We start from the raw sequence: 17,101 nt of genomic DNA on the forward strand, positions 1-17,101 counted from the left end.
GTTGGAGATGTCAGAAAACCAACATTAGAGTACATATATAACTAAACAATAAAAAGTGATGTACACAACTGTGTACACAGTGACTGAAGATTTGAAGCCATCTCTGCTTTTCCTCTGTATTGGTTTTTGGTTCTTGCCCTTCTAATACTGTGTACTGTAGTTCTGTCAAAAATACTGCAATACACGAGTCATAGAGTGCAGTGAAAACAGGCAGGATTCAGACCCAGAGTGCAGGACTCAGGAGTCAGGATGTGAAATACGACTTTAATGATGAAGTTTGTTCCACTGGGAATTCCCAGCACTGGAATAAGGACAACACAAAGAACTCTGGGAAACACAAACTATTTATACACAAGGTAACAAGGTGAGAGGAAACGGGAACAAATCAGGGCTCATAAGATAGAACTAAATACATCTGAGGAAGGGCAGCACTCTCATCATGGTTTTTTTATTAAACGTATCCTTAATACCCAGCAGCTTTTCCTGGTGTGCAGACTTCCTGTTTTCCCAGCACCAGTTTTCACAGTATTGGACTGTGCATGTCCTCATTTCCATTCACTGTATAGAGTGAACATGGGAGGACAGGTTGGGCATCTTTGTCTTGTTCCTTTGTGAAGTTTGAAGGTGTAAATGTATTGATTTTGACTACAACCTGCGGGGAGTTTTGATCCCGTTAATAAAACACTTTCCAAATGTTTATTTAATTAATTCTTTAATTATTGGTGGCCTCTGAGGGACAGACACACACCTCAGTGCTTTCATCTGCTTTGATCTGCTTCACTGTGAGGAGAGGCTGCTGGGACATTCAAAAAAACCTTTGACTCTAATACAAATAGGCAATAAGAAAACTCTGATATTCTGAGCACCAGCTGATTATTATTATTATTGGTCAAATTATTGGTAAATTATTCTGTGCTTGTTATCAATCTTTGTCTAAAGCCTCGAGGACTGTTGTTGTTTGAATCTTCTGCAAAGGATTAAACTCTCAGAAAGACCATTTTTGGAGAGATTGATTTTATTTCAAAGATCTATAAAAATGTGGTGTCAGTGACGTGGAAAAGCCTCACTGATGTGGGATCTGGAGTTGATATGGTGGTGATTGATCCTGGAAGGCAGCCCCTCCATCCTCTAACCTCACATATTTGAGGAACACGTCCAACTGTTTGGATCTCAGACCTGTGTCAGGGTGAAGCCCCACATGCACGACTCACCCGAACATAAAAGCAGCTTTACAGTAGTGGAACAAGGAAACACAACCAAGAGGGATGATATGACAATGTACAAAAGGAGGGTCAGACAGTATAAACACACCGGATAACAAGGGACGTGGGGGACAGGTGAAAACACAGCTGAAGACAATAAGCTAATGAGTCAGAGGGGGACGTTAATCTAGACACAAGACACACACACACAAAAAAACACTTAAAATGAACCAGGATGGAGGTAGACAAACACACAACACAGAAACTTTACAAAGGAGGGGAGGAACTCCAAAACTAAAAGCATAATTATAATTACCAGACAGGCTCTGAATCAGCCAAAACTCTAATAAAACCATCAAACTGAACCCTGGGACCATGAATGAACTGCCCCACAGTGAAAAACGGTTTGGGTGTGTGGTGGTGATCGTGTCCTGTGTGTCAGAGTGGATCATGACCTCGATTGTGCACCTCCAATGACTGCACCTGTTCAACCTCCACCTTTTCTCCCACACCTTACAGTGACATGCAGAGCCTCCAGCAGCCCCTCAAATGCCCATGACTGAAGTCGTGGGCGTCACTGGACAGCCGCTACTTTTTTGACCTTCAGAATTGAGCCCTACCATGTTTCAAGCTCCTGCTGGAGGAAGAGGAGGCTACAAAACAGGACAATATGATCATTGCAACACAAGCTATTCCCTACCCCTAACCCCACCTTCTCAGGTTAGTGTTCACTCTGTCAGGGTGTCAGAAAAAATTTGTGTAATAATGAATTAGAGGAAATCTTTATCTGTTGCCAAAAACCTGTATTAGGCCATGATTTAATGTGTTGCCTGGGTATCAGGATTCATTTTGAGAGCTTCAGACTAATTGAACCTGAAGGGTTTGATCCTGACTGGTACGTCAGTCCTGACTGGATCAAATCAGACTTCTAGATTATGATGAAGAAACAGATTTTTATGTTTAAAATAGATGTTTTGTCACTGATTGGTTCTTATAAAACACACTAAATTGTTTGTGTGTGAATGAATAAAAAGATGACATAAAATGAGGTGGAGAAGGTGTGGAGCAGAAGGAGTGGAGGAGTTTCAGTGTGTCTACAGAGACTGTGACAGAGCAGCAGCAAAGCAGTCCAGGTACATCCAGAGGGGCACACAGGGATGGTGTTTGACCATACACTGTGTGGCAGTGGAGCTGTTCTCAGATCAGCTCGCTCTGCAGCAGTCAGTCACTGCTGGATGAAGCACTCAGCCTCCCATTAATGTGGCACAGTCAGATCTCTGCTCATAAGCTGCTGCTGCAGTTATCAGGACACAGCTCATCCACACTCAGCACCGTCCTGTTCACCGTGACTGCCACCTGTAGAGCAAAGAAGAGCAGAGGTGACAGCTGTGTTTACAGAGACTCTCCATCAGCATTATGTCAGCTAATGTTCAACTCTAAAAATCGCATGAGTTTATTCACTAAGTGTCCGAGTCTCACAGTGTTCAAAGAAAATTTCACTCATGCTGTCTAACCTGCCTGACCCTATGTGAAAAAAGTTAAAGGCTGTGACAGCATCAGGGACTGACTCCAACTCTATACTGACCTCACATCCTCCAGTCTGCAGTGGGGACGCTTCACAAAATCAGACAGCTGCTCCACATCTGGTTCCTGCAAGCTGTTTCCACTCAGGTCCAGATGTTTCAGATGGGAGGGGTTGGACTTCAGAGCAGAGTCCAGAGCAGCACAGCTGATCTCTGACAAACTGCATTCTGCCAGACTGATTATTGAATAAAACATGCAGATAAAATCAGTGATATTTCTGTCTAATATGTTCAGGTTTTAAAAAAATCCCATATGATAGAAACCTACGTTTATTGGGTCATAAAATATTGATGAACTCTGAGGTGTAAATGATGAGATGTGAGTGCCTGAAGTCTCTTACTACTGATGTTCTCCCAGCCCCCTCTGCTACTATTTCACCAGATCAGTATCACAGATGTTTCATTGATTTGATGCTACACTCTGATTAAAAAGGTTTCCTATATATATTTATTTTTGAGCAGTATATTTCTCCTTCATAAATCTTTCTCATTATAAATAACTTTAATATATATTTGTGACAACAAATGAAATTAAAAAAAAAATAATTCTCAAAATATTATCAAAGAAAACATAGAGCTTTATGGATAGAAGCTATACTATAAGATTTGTTGTAGTAAGAGGCACTGAGTGACCTGACCTCAGAGTCTCCAGTCTACAGCGTGGACTCTCCAGGAAACCACACAATTGTTTCACTCCTGAATCCTGCAGGTTGTTTGCTCTCAGGTCCAGATGTTTCAGATGGGAGGGGTTGGACTTCAGAGCAGAGACCAGAGCAGCACAGCTGGTCTCTGACAAACTGCATTCTGCCAGACTGAATATTGAATAAAACATGCAGATAAAATCAGTGATATTTCTGTCTAATATGTTCAGGTTTTAAAAATCCCATATGATGGAAACCTACTTTTATTGGGTCATAAAATATTGATGAACTCTGAGGTGTAAATGATGAGATGTGAGTGCCTGAAGTCTCTTACTACTGATGTTCTCCCAGCCCCTCTGCTACTATTTCACCAGATCAGTATCACAGATGTTTCATTGATTTGATGCTACACTCTGATTAAAAAGGTTTCCTATATATATTTATTTTTGAGCAGTATATTTCTCCTTCATAAATCTTTCTCATTATAAATAACTTTAATATATATATGTGACAACAAATGAAATTAAAAAAAAATAATTCTCAAAATATTATCAAAGAAAACATAGAGCTTTATGGATAGAAGCTATACTATAAGATTTGTTGTAGTAAGAGGCACTGAGTGACCTGACCTCAGAGTCTCCAGTCTACAGCGTGGACTCTCCAGGAAACCACACAATTGTTTCACTCCTGAATCCTGCAGGTTGTTTGCTCTCAGGTCCAGATGTTTCAGATGGGAGGGGTTGGACTTCAGAGCAGAGACCAGAGCAGCACAGCTGGTCTCTGACACACTGCATTCTGCCAGACTGAATATTGAATAAAACATGCATATAAAATCAGTGATATTTCTGTCTAATATGTTCAGGTTTTAAAAATCCCATATGATGGAAACCTACTTTTATTGGGTCATAAAATATTGATGAACTCTGAGGTGTAAATGATGAGATGTGAGTGCCTGAAGTCTCTTACTACTGATGTTCTCCCAGCCCCTCTGCTACTATTTCACCAGATCAGTATCACAGATGTTTCATTGATTTGATGTTACACTCTGATTAAAAAGGGTTTATATATATATATATATATATATATATATATATATATATATATATATATATATATATATATATATATATATATATATATATATATATATTTTTTTTTTTTTTTGAGCAGTATATTTCTCCTTCATAAATCTTTCTCACTATAAATAACTTTAATATATATTTGTGACAAGAAACGAAATTCAGAAAAAATAATTTTCAAAATATTATCAAAGAAAACATAGAGCTTTATGGATGGAAGCTATACTATAAGATTTGTCATAGTAAGAGACACTGAGTGACCTGACCTCAGAGTCTCCAGTCTACAGTGTGGACTCTCCAGGAAACCGCACAGCTTTTTCACTCCTGAATCCTGCAGGTTGTTTGCTCTCAGGTCCAGATGATTCAGATGGGAGGGGTTGGATTTCAGAGCTGATACCAGAGCAGCACAGCTGGTCCCTGACAAATTGCACTTCTCCAATCTGAATGAAGAATAGAACAGGTAGATAAAATTACTGGTAATCAAATGTGATGTGTTCAGATTTTAAATGTGCAACTCAGCATCACCATGTCCTCATCACTGAGGTTTGCAGATTCCAACAGCTTACAGGACATCACATGAGACAATGGGCAGCTGAATCACCACTCTGCTCTCTCATTAAATAGAACTAAACTCCAGGTGGCTACAATTCCTATATTGTGTTGTCCAATTTTCTCCCAACCAGGGAGAAAGAGAATGACAAATGGAACAGCATAGCCATCCTTTATGTGGTAGGTTTGTTAGAGAAATCAGGAGTTTTTTTCACCAAGCGTGACATCCCAGTGTACTTCAGATCCAGCCATACTCTAGGACAAACACTGGTTCTTCTCAAGGACACAAACTTTTGAACACTAGCTGAGAAACATACAGTAGTCTATGCTGTGCAGTGCAGTACAGCAATGAGTTCTTGGACTTCTACATTGGAGAAACCAAACAGCCTCTTCACAAACGCACAACATAGAAGAGCCGCCTCGACAGGACAAGACTCAGCTGTACACCAATGCCTAAAGGATGAAGGAAACTCCTTCAAGGAAGACAATGTTCACATTTTGGACCAAGAAGACAGATGATTTGAAAGAGTTTGACAGAGCAGTCAAAGAGTCCATCTATGTGCGCTTTGTGCACTGTGAATGACCATCACTGAACAGAGGTGGTGGCTTATGAGACCAGCTGTCAGCAAACTATAATGCAGTCTTGAGCTCACTTCCCAGGTTCTTCAACCTCCATTCACATCTTACCTCAGGTGGGGGGGGGGGGGGGGGGGGGGGGGGGGGGGGGGGGGGGGATCTTGCAGTGGTTTCACACTAAACCCCTGGTGATGTTAATGATGCACACCTTTTTTTTTTTTCACAGCTTGGTTCATGTGATAAATCACATGATAAGAGAGTCTAACTTCTGGTATTTGTCTCACTCATGTTGCCCCCTAATATTTCCAGCTGCCCCACTGTGGGGATATTTTTTACTACTTTCATTTATCATCTATTCTTCTAATACTGGCATCAGAGGCCCTTTCAATATCTTCTACTGTATGCTGGCTGGGTCTTTCTCACTGGTAGCAGCCTTACACATTGTGTCATATGCAGGACGGGACTTTCCCGCCCATAGCAGGAGGACATCTATCATTTCATGTACTGTGAGGGCCACTCTTCCATTGCTGGGGGACTCATTTATTATCTCAATATTTTACTCTACGTTCCCCATGGCTAATTACTGGCCCTGTTCTTAGGGGCCTCTGATGAGTCAGTGTTACTTCATTTATCATCACATCTATGGGAATATATCTACTCTTATTGTTCACCTATGTTATTTGTATTGTCACTATTTTTACTTTTATTACTTATACTGAGACTATTTTATATTCTGTATGGCCTTCATACTGGTGCATGGAGTCATTATTCTCATGTTTTCGATACCATGCGTCACTTTTATGGCCTGTGCAAAGTAAGAGAAACCTCCAGACACACACACCAATGTATAAAAGTGCTTTATGTTCTCGGGGTAACAGGGGTGAGGGTGAGACCTGTTAGATCTTAGGTGTGCGTTTGAGGCTTTTGGAGAGTTGCCAGAGTGAGCGCTGCTCCTCATGACACCTGTAACACTATGTTATACTTCAGCAGTGTTTAATGACAGGTACATTCTTAAAATGGAGTTCTGTAGGCCCCCACCCTCGCACTCTTCTGGCTAGGAGGGGGGAAGAGATAAGACTTGGCTGAGTGGAGTGGTACTAATGATGTTATTCTAGCAGATGTTTGAGTAGAAATGTTCATCATTGTGACACCTGTCTGAACTGTCATAAACCAAAAGGTACCCCTGTGATGTGTGTGCCTTGAACATGTGACTTTAGAGTGGGCGTGGTTTAACCAAAAGACAATTGGTTGGGGTTCAAGATTCATGGGCTGAGACATTATGTAAATTAGGAGGGGTCAAAGGCAAGTGGGCGGTTATCATGTTTAAGATATAAAATGTTTGCCACTCTTTGTCTCAGCTCACCTCTCTCTGTGTGCTCGTCTCTTTCCTGTTTCTGCTTCTTTCTCTGTCTCCCTGTTTCCCTCTTCTCTTCTTTCTTACTCTTCTCTTCGCTCTGTGTGTGTACCTCAGTCTCAACTATGTTACTGTCTGTGTTTTGGTTTTTGTCTGTGTTGTGTGTAACTAATATGTCTAATAAACAGCCTGCACCTGAACCTGCTCGTCCCAGTGAGTTTTTGGATATTTGGGGTTTAAATGGGTTTGAATCTTCAGCCAAAAGGAACGTGGAGACCCTAAGTAAATGTCACAGACACCACCCTAACACAGCAGGTTAGATCTGACACTGGTCCCTTAGTGGTGCAATGTTGAACTGAACATTATTAGACTGCTGCAGCTGTGTGCAGGATATCCCAATTCTATAAATGCTTGATTTGCAAGAATCAATTAAATTATGTTTATATATTCAGAACACACAACTCCTCACTGAAGTCCAAATCCTGGATACCTGAAGATAAGTGATCATACTAGAACTGAAAAAAAAAAGTTGGATCAGTGCATCCAAATCCTCCATCTTACAGCACTGGAGCCGGGTTATGAGGAGATTACATCAAAGTTCAGGTTATTAAAATACCTTCAGAAACAACAACAGATTCTGTAAACTGACCTCAGTGTCTCTAGTTTGCAGTTTGGACTCTCCAGACTAGCAAATAGTTTCACTGCTGAATCCTGCAGGTTGATTGAACTCAGGTGCAGCTCTCTCAGATGGGAGGGGTTGGATTTCAGAGTTGAGGCCACTATTCCGCAGTGACCCTCTGAGGGTGAAACATCATGAAGTCTGTATTGACATATACATTGGAAAACGTGTTATTATGACTGTGATACTTTAATTTTATGAAGATTTACTATTTGAAAATGACATTTCACTTTAGATACTAAATGCACTTCATGAAAAACAGTGGAACACTTCCTATTTGACGTTTTTCTCTTTACATCAGTGGTTCAGCTGATCTGATCTGACTTCTTAGGACTGCAGGATTTTAATTGGTTCTTGCTTTAATGTTCAGATGAAGGAGAGAAAGTGAAGTTCCATTAGGGGTTTCGTGCTGTCCACAGTCTGTCGGTGTGAGCTGATCACAATCAGAATTAACATTGTTATAACTGACTTTTCTGAATGGCTTCACTGATTTCTGCTGCTAAAATCAAATCACTGTGACAGCATCCAGTGTCATTCCATCATCTTCACATGTGACCACAATAACTGTTTCAGCTCAAACTACAGACATAAAAATTAAATCCAAATAATTATGTTAAAAAATACACACTTTTCCACAGTGTTTGAAAAAGCTCAACAAGGTCTGTGAAAAAATCAAACTGACATCTAAAGTTTGCAATAAACAAGTGAAAAACTATAAAAAGATCAGTTAGGATATTTTATAAAGAATCTTTTAAAGAACTAAATTATTAATCTACTCTGATTCATAACGTTAGTCACATCTGGACTCACCGAGCCTTTCTGCAGTTCTTCACAGCTGGCAGCAGTCTCTGTCGTCCCTCCTTTGACGTGTTGTACTTTTCCAAATCCAGTTCATCCAAAACCTCCTCTGACATCAGCAGCATGTAGGCCAGAGCTGAGCACTGGATTTCAGAAAGTTTCTTTCCTGATTTGTTCCCTGACTTCAGGAACTCTTGGATCTCTTGATATACTGAGAGGTCTTTCATCTCCATCAGGCAGTGGAAGATGTTGACGCTTCCGTCAGGACACTTTCCAGACACATTAATCTTCTTCAGGTTTTTGATGACTCTCTGGATCATTTCTGGACTGATCTCTGTCTGACCCAGCAGACCTCTAAGAAGTCTCTGGTTGTACTCCAGACAGAGGCCATGGAGGAAGCGAACAAACAGTTCCAGGTGGGAGGTTTCACTTAGGAAAGACTTCTCCATGGCGCTGGTCAGAAGTTCTTCTAGAGATGAGATTTCCTTACTCAGGAAGGTCTGCAGCACCTCCATCTTCCTGTTGGTGTAACAGTGGAACATGTAGACTGCAGCCAGGAACTCCTGAATGCTCAGATGAACAAAGCTGTAAACTGATTTCTTAAAGCTCACACACTCCTGTTTGAAGATCTCTGTACAAACTCCTGAGTACACCGAGGCCTCTGTCACATCCAGACCACACTGCTCCAGGTCTTCTTGGTAGAAGAGGATGTTTCCTTTCTCCAGATGTTCAAACGCCAGCCTCCCCAGCTTCAGAAGAACCTCCCTGTCAGTCTCACTGAGCTCCTGTTGATTTCTCTCATGTCCTTCATGGTACTTGTTCTCCTTCTTCTTTATCTGAACTAACAGGAAGTGTGAGTACATGTCAGTCAGGGTCTTGGGCAGCTCTCCTGTCTGCTCTGTAGTCATCATGTGCTCCAGAACTGTAGCAGTGATCCAGCAGAAGACTGGGATTCTACACATAACGTGGAGGCTCCTGGATGTCTTCATGTGGGAGATGATTCTGCTGGACAGCTCTTCATCACTGAATCTCCTCCTGAAGTACTCCTCCTTCTGGGCATCAGTGAAACCTCGTACTTCTGTCACCCTGTCAACACATGTAGGAGGGATCTGATTGGCTGCCGCAGGTCGGGAAGTTATCCAGATGAGAGCCGAGGGAAGCAGATTCCCCTCGATGAGGTTTGCCACCAGCTCTCTGATTGATGACTTCTGTGTGACATCAGACACGAGCTTCCTGTTGGTGAAATCCAATGAAAGTCTGCTTTCATCCAGGCCGTCAAAGATGAACAGAAGATTACAGACAGCGAGCCTCTCTGCTGGGACCTTCTGTAATGTTGGCTCGAACACATGGAGCAGCTGCAGAAGACTGTACTGCTGATCTCTGATCAGGTTCAGCTCCCTGAATGAAAGCAGCATCACCACACTGAGGTCTTGGTTCTCCAAGCCCTCTGCCCAGTCCAGAGTGAACTTCTGCGCTGAGAAGGTTTTTCCAATGCCAGCAATGCCGTTTGTAAGAACCACTCTGATGGGTCTTTGTTGGTCAGGTAAGGCTTTAAAGATGTCCTGGCACCTGATTGGTGTTTCAGGGATGATCATCTTCTTGGAAGCTCTGTCCACCTGCCTCACCTCATGTTGGGTGTGAATATCTTCCCTTTGTCCATCTGTGATGTAAAGCTCAGTGTAGATCCTGTTGAGAAGGGTTCCACTTCCTGTCCTATCAGTTCCTTCTGTCACATGTTCAAATCTTCCCCTTTGAGTGATCTTAAGTCTGTCTGAAACCTCCTGCAGAGCAGCATCTGCTGAAAGAAAGAAAAACATTGAAACTAGAGAGGAAGAAAACTTTTCAACGTCTGAACACAATAAGAAATCCAGTTTTCAGAAATGAGTAGATGCTAAGTCCTACTTTGTACACAGCTACTCTCACTGGGTGCCTGCAGCTCTGGTTCTGATTTTTTCTTCACAATGGAGACTCTGTGGACACAAGTACAAAAACAAACAAAAAACAAAGCAAACAAAAATAAAAACAGTGAAGGGAGAAATATTGAATTTTCCAGAAGAATTTTTATTTCTGTGGAATGTTTGTGGGTCAGAGGACTAATTTGTTTCTCTCCTTCAGTAACTTTTATTTCTTGTCTTCTTTGAGCTCCAGGAGGGAATTTACCTAAGTGTATTTTATGTTCTGGAAACAACTTTTGTACTAAACATAGAAATCACCAAATCTGCTAAAATAGACACAACTCTTCTCATATTTGTAGCTGAGGATTAGTTCTCAGTTTACTGTCTAGTTATGAGTGCAATCACATGAAAAATATGGTGTTGGTGGCATCAAATCAATCACAAACATGCATAAGTGTACTGGTGGGACAGCAGCTTATTTTACAAAGGAAGATAAAAACTGCACTGGGAAAAAATATGGAGAATTTTACAATATAGACTGAAAGCACCTCAGCTGCTGTGTGAGCAGTTGTTTGATGAAAACTCTACTTAAGCATTACTAAAAGCTTTATAAAAATGTGTGAGTGCTTTAAGAACATTGATCAAACAGACTGGAAAAGAGCTACTAAATGTATTAAGTTTACCTATTCTTCCACCATTACTGGAAGATATAGTTAGGCCTGAGCCAACCAAAGGGATCGGTGAGGAGCCTATTGTATCCTGTAGGCAAAAAGCTCAAAAATGCACAAAAATGCTAAAGGTCACACGGAACGTTGTCCAAATTCATCATGGACCCAATAGGAACGTGGGTCATGTCAAAGGGTTTCCATAAAGGTATGGTTGAGGGTGACTGGAAATTTACTTAATTGGAATCGCTCGAGTTCTTAATTATTTTTATTTATTATTAGGCCCGAGTCTCCCAAAGGGATCGACAGGGAGCCTATTAAATTCATTAGCCCGGAAATGAAAAAAACGGTCAATGTCAAAGGTAGGTCAGGTCGAATGCTTCTCGAAAATGTATATATTGGGGTGAATGGAAAAACCCGTAATTGAAATCGTTAGCATCATGAGTTAGCTTGTATGATGAAATGGACCCAACGACAACGCTGATCAGGTTGAGCACTTTCTGAAAACGTATATATATGAGGGTGACTGGAAAAACGCAAAACTGGAATTTTTAGAGTTCTTCATTAGGCCTGAGTCAGACCTAAGGGATTGGGGAGGAGCCTATTGTAATCGCAAGGGGCATACACACACAAAAATGGGCAATGTTGCATGGGACGTGGTCACAAGTGACACGGTCGCAAGTGACGCGGTCGCAAGTGACCATGGACCCCATGGGGATGTGCGTCAGGTCGAATGGTTTCCGCAAAGGTATATATATGAGGGTGACTAGAAAAACACCTAATTGGAATCTTCATTATTATTAGGCCTGAGCCAACCCAAAGAGGTCAGCGAGGAACCTACTGGAACCACGAGATTTTATTTTCCAAGAATGGTGACTCTGCTTTATAGAGAATTGATTTGTCGAAAAGCAGTGATCTCATAGCTGTCGATCTCCAATCTTAAACACAACCTGCTCCAGAGGAGGGTCAGCACAATTCACTGAGTCCACCCCTACAAATTGCTTAGAAAACATGTCAATGGATTGAAAAAAAAAAAAAAAAAAACCTTCCGTTCAGTTTACACCAAATAAGTCTCTTACTTTGTGTCAGAGGGTCTTGGTTCATGACTGAAGAATGGAGAAAAATCTTTGGAACGGTCACTCTTGATTGACAGACAGCTGGATTCTGGAGACTCTGCTCTGAATCTGTACTGCTGACGTCTGGAAACACAAACAGAATAAATCACACATCATTTGGTTCATGTTCCTGTTGTTGGACACTGAGCTGCTTCTTGCGCAGTGTCAGATTTACGGGGCTGAAGCTCTGGATATTTTCACAACAGAAACTGCACAAAGAGGCTGTTGTCAAGATGATCCTTTTGATACACTTTTGAATCCTTCATTAATATTTTTAGATTGTTTTTACTAATATATAACCAAGGCATCTTTCCTTTATTTGGATTCACTAATACTAATATTGGTAATTTTTCAATTCAGTTCACTTTTATTCATATAGCATCAAATCCAACACACAGTCACCTAGTGCTCTATTTGGGTGATATGGTACTATGAGGTCTTTGAGATAAGATGGGGCCTGATTATTCAAGACCTTGTATGTGAGGAGAAGAATTTTAAATTCTATTCTAGATTTAACAGGGAGCCAATGAAGAGAAGCCAATATGGGAGAAATCTGCTCTCTCTTTCTAGTCCCTGTCAGTACTCTAGCTGCAGCATTTTGGATCAGCTGAAGGCTTTTCAGGGAGCTTTTAGGACAGCCTGATAATAATGAATTACAATAGTCCAGCCTAGAAGTAATAAATGCATGAATGAGCTTTTCAGCATCACTCTGAGAAAGGATGTTTCTAATTTTAGAAATATTGCGCAAATGCAAAAAAGCGGTCCTACATATTTGTTTAATATGTGCATTGAAGGACATATCCTGGTCAAAAATGACTCCAAGATTTCTCACAGTGTTACTGGAGGCCAAAGTAATGCCATCCAGAGTAAGTATCTGGTTAGACACCATGTTTCTAAGATTTGTGGGGCCGAGAACAAGAACTTCAGTTTTATCTGAATTTAGAAGCAGGAAATTAGAGGTCATCCAGGCCTTAATGTCTTTAAGACATTCCTGCAGTTTAACTAATTGATGTGTGTCATCTGGCTTCATTGATAGGTAAAGCTGAGTATCATCTGCATAACAATGAAAATTGATGCAATGCTTTCTAATAATACTGCCTAAGGGAAGCATGTATAATGTAAATAAAATTGGTCCTAGCACAGAACCCTGTGGAACTCCATAATTAACCTTAGTGTGTGAAGAAGACTCCCCATTTACATGAACAAATTGGAGTCTATGAGATAAATATGATTCAAACCACTGCAGTGCAGTACCTTTAATACCTATAGCAAGCTCTAATCTCTGTAATACAATGTTATGGTCAACAGTATCAAAGCTGCACTGAGGTCCAACAGGACAAGAACAGAGATGAGTCCACTGTCAGAGGCTCTAAGAAGATCATTGGTAACCTTCACTAATGCTGTTTCTGTACTGTGATGAATTCTGAAACCTGACTGAAACTCTTCAAATAAACCGTTCCTCTGCAGATTATCAGTTAGCTGTTTTACAACTACTCTTTCAAGAGTCTTTGAGAGAAAAGGAAGGTTGGAGATTGGCCTATAATTAGCTAAGACAGCTGGGTCAAGTGATGGCTTAATGGTACAGTTAATGCCTACTTAACTGCCTATGTATCCAATCAGGAGATGGAGTCAGACAAAGCTATCAACTTAATAAGTTAATCCAGAGTTTGTCAGTCTAGCTGCAAGTGCATTCACAGGTGTTATGTTAGTAACATCTAACCATAAACATGCATAAGTGCACTGGTAGGACAGCAGCTGATTTTACAAAGGAAGATAAAAACTGCATTGGGAAAAAATATGGAGAATTTTACAATATAGACTCAAAGCACCTCAGCTGCTGTGTGAGCAGTTGTTTGACGAAAACTCTACTTAAGCATTACTAAAAGCTTTATAAAAATGTGTGAGTGCTTTAAGAACATTGATCAAACAGACTGGAAAAGAGCTACTAAATGTATTAAGTTTACCTATTCTTCAGCCATTAATGGAAGATATAGTTAGGCCTAAAACTACAAAATTATATGGAACAAAATATTAAAAATTTAAACACATAATATAGACTGAAAGCTACGCAGCTTGTTTGAGGAAAATCACTGTGCATGTTGTAACCTCATTGGCCGAATTAGTTAAGCCTGCCCACTTTCTTCTGCAGAGGATATGTTTGTTTTTGAGAGTGTTGGAACTTGGAACTGAATGCTTTAGATTTTTCCCTGATGAGGATGGCAAGCCACCATTGAGCAGTGATGGCATAGTTACCTAGAAAAAGTAACCTGTTTTCTGATTACTCATTACTCCTTTAAAAAGTAACTTAGTTACTTTACTGATTACTTGATTTTTAAATTAACCAAGTTAGATTACAAGACACTTAATTAGTTACATTCAATCTTTCCTTAAATTTGGTGTCACGTTTCTGAAGCTAGATAGTACTTTGTTGCCAGTACAGAGTGGACAACAAAGCTTGATAATGTCATCTTTAGCTGACAAACTCCAAATAGTGTCATGTAATGCTGTGGCAGGCAAGGCAGAGGACCACAGTGCAGGACTCTCAGGTGAGAGTTGAATTTAAATTTAGGCTTTATTAACAAGAGTAGAAAAGCAAGGCAGAGCTGGTCAGGAGCAACCAGCACAAACTATAAACTTACTAAAACTTAACTTGAACAAAAGCATTAGCATCGATCAAGAACCAAAGGCATACAGCGGGGACATGACAACAAGCAGGGGAAAACTCAGGGCTAAAATAAAAAAGGGATAATGAGGGGAGTGAAGACAGCTGGTGAACAAAATGACACTAATGACACAAGGGAAGCAAAAAAGAACACATCACACAGGGAACAGTGTGATGTATTTCCAGTATTTCCGTGTGTGTTGCTGTGTGGTATTACACGTGAGTTGTCCTCTTGCTGAAAACATGACTAAATTGTCGCATCAGCCAGATGTCACTCCTTGAGACGCAAGAAGAAAATAAAATATATATCTGTTTACTAAAGGAAAATAAAAATAGTAATGTACAGTGACTCGGATAAGTAACTTTAATCTGATTACTGGATTGGAAATAGTAACTGGTTAGACTACTCATTACCGAACAAAGTGGTCAGATTAGAGTAACGCGTTACTAATTAATGTGTTACTGACATCACTGCCATTGAGAACTGAACAGATCCTTCTTGGCCCCATAGAGAACAGGCTGTTCCACTACTATAAACTCTCATCTGTGCGGTAGGATAATTGATGTGCTACCTCAGAATACACACTGTCTCCTAAACATGCAACTCAGATTTGACTTAACTGACTAAAGTCAGCAGAACTACAACACAATATGAGCTCAAAGGGTAAAAGACACTATATTTTTGTTTTTGTTATTTTCATCTGGTATTGTGCACAATTAATATTACATTGTTAATTTTGCAACTGTTCAATGCAATTCAATGTATTTGCTACCTGTGTCTCCATTCATTCTTTTGCATGTCACAGCTTGACTTTAACCCTCCAGCGAACCTAGTCATTGGCCCAAATACCCAAATAACCAGTTAGACCTTCTCTTTCCTGTACAGGCTACAGGTAGTTTAGTATTGAAAGCTTTATATTAATGTGCAAGTGCTTTAACAGCTAAGAACAGAAATACGGGAAAAAACCTACAGTACTATGCTGATACATTTGATCCTATTTTTCAACCATTCTTTGAATACATAGTTTAGTCCATATCTTCTAAAAATGGTTTCTCTGCTTTCCAGAGAATTGATTGGTGCAAAAGCAGTGATCTCATAGCTGTTGAGTTCAACCGTTGAACGTACCCTGCTCCGGAGGAGGTTCAGCACAATTTAGTGACTCCACCGCTACAAATCTCTTTGAAATAATATCAAAGGACTACAAAAAAAAAGAAAAGAAAAGAAAAAACACAACTCAAGATGTGTACAGCAAGAATAGTCTCTCACTTTCTGTCTGAGGGTCGAGGTTCATGACTGAAGGCTGGAGGATAATCGCTGGAATTGTCATTCTTCGTGGACAGACAGCTGGATCCTGGAGACTCTGCTCTGACCTCCTCTAAACCACTCATCTTGAGTCAGTCTATGAGTGAAACAAGTATCACAGACTTTGAGCGCAGTACAAATATAAAAAAAAAAAAAACCAAGACTGGCAGAACAGGAAATGCAACATACACAAGTTCCAGTGTAATACACGCAGTCGACTCGTAAATGAATAGGTTCTTTGTTTTTCTGTTACATTTCACAGAGAAACAGCTGAATTGGCAGATGAAGAAAAATGTTCTGACCACCAAACAAAGATTTATTTTTATCCATCATGTTTCTTCCTGGATGATGTCACAAAGTCGAGTACCAAAATGGACCAAAACAAGTTTCAGAGGGTGTTTTTCCAGTTTGAGAAACGTTCATGTGACTTCTTTCCAGTCAGAAACATTTTCTGATCATTCTAACACCACATAAATGCAAAATAACACTCACCTCGTTTTCCTTTTCCTGCTTTGTGACTATAAACCTGAGTCTGAACACACTGAGTTCTTTGTTTCCTTCTCACCTGAGCAGAGTAGCTCCTCCCCTTACCACAGTCGAATGACTACATTCCAGGTGTGTGAGACAAAGATTTACCTTTTTGAAGAGATATCTTTGTTTAAAAGCCATAAATGTGAATGTAGATATAATCCAAACATATCAATACTGATACACTGTGTTCAAATGTAAGCTGATAGTGAGTACAGATCTGAGATCAGAGTTAAATTAATAAACTGTGTTCCTCTCTGTGAGGATGAGACTGTGAATCATTCAGGCTGGATAGAAACGCTGTTTTACTTTCTATGTAAAATAAATTGGAATGAATAAATCAATCCAAGAATAGAAACCATAGTTTTATTCAGTTCTATTTGAGCTATGGCCGAAACTGTCTTTTGACTACTAAACTGTAAACAGGCAAGCAATGACTCGAAGAGAACATATGTCTTAAATTCATTTTGTA

At 40.2% G+C, this 17,101-nt stretch overlaps 1 protein-coding gene across 3 annotated transcripts; it reads right to left on the reverse strand.

Annotated features, from left to right (window-relative positions):
- Nucleotides 1–331: 331 nt before the first annotated feature.
- LOC115776560 (NACHT, LRR and PYD domains-containing protein 12-like) lies at nucleotides 332–16,650 on the reverse strand. Of its 3 annotated transcripts, none has more exons than XM_030724281.1 (11): nucleotides 16,594–16,650; nucleotides 16,066–16,198; nucleotides 12,101–12,220; nucleotides 10,364–10,431; nucleotides 8,474–10,256; nucleotides 7,634–7,804; nucleotides 4,772–4,945; nucleotides 4,056–4,229; nucleotides 3,424–3,597; nucleotides 2,788–2,961; nucleotides 332–2,558 (listed from the first exon to the last, which is right to left on the reverse strand). In XM_030724281.1, the coding sequence occupies exons 2-11, from the start codon at nucleotides 16,185–16,187 to the stop codon at nucleotides 2,543–2,545; spliced, it is 2,976 nt and encodes a 991-aa protein (XP_030580141.1). In that variant the 5' UTR covers nucleotides 16,188–16,198; nucleotides 16,594–16,650; the 3' UTR covers nucleotides 332–2,542. The 3 variants fall into 3 exon arrangements, with proteins under 3 accessions (XP_030580141.1, XP_030580140.1, XP_030580143.1); XM_030724280.1 differs by having other exon boundaries at nucleotides 8,474–10,259; XM_030724283.1 differs by lacking the exon at nucleotides 4,056–4,229 and having other exon boundaries at nucleotides 8,474–10,259.
- Nucleotides 16,651–17,101: the final 451 nt, after the last annotated feature.

The sequence above is a fragment of the Archocentrus centrarchus genome, unplaced genomic scaffold (genome assembly GCF_007364275.1).
Source record: "Archocentrus centrarchus isolate MPI-CPG fArcCen1 unplaced genomic scaffold, fArcCen1 scaffold_33_ctg1, whole genome shotgun sequence".
Classification (NCBI taxonomy): Eukaryota; Metazoa; Chordata; class Actinopteri; order Cichliformes; family Cichlidae; genus Archocentrus; species Archocentrus centrarchus.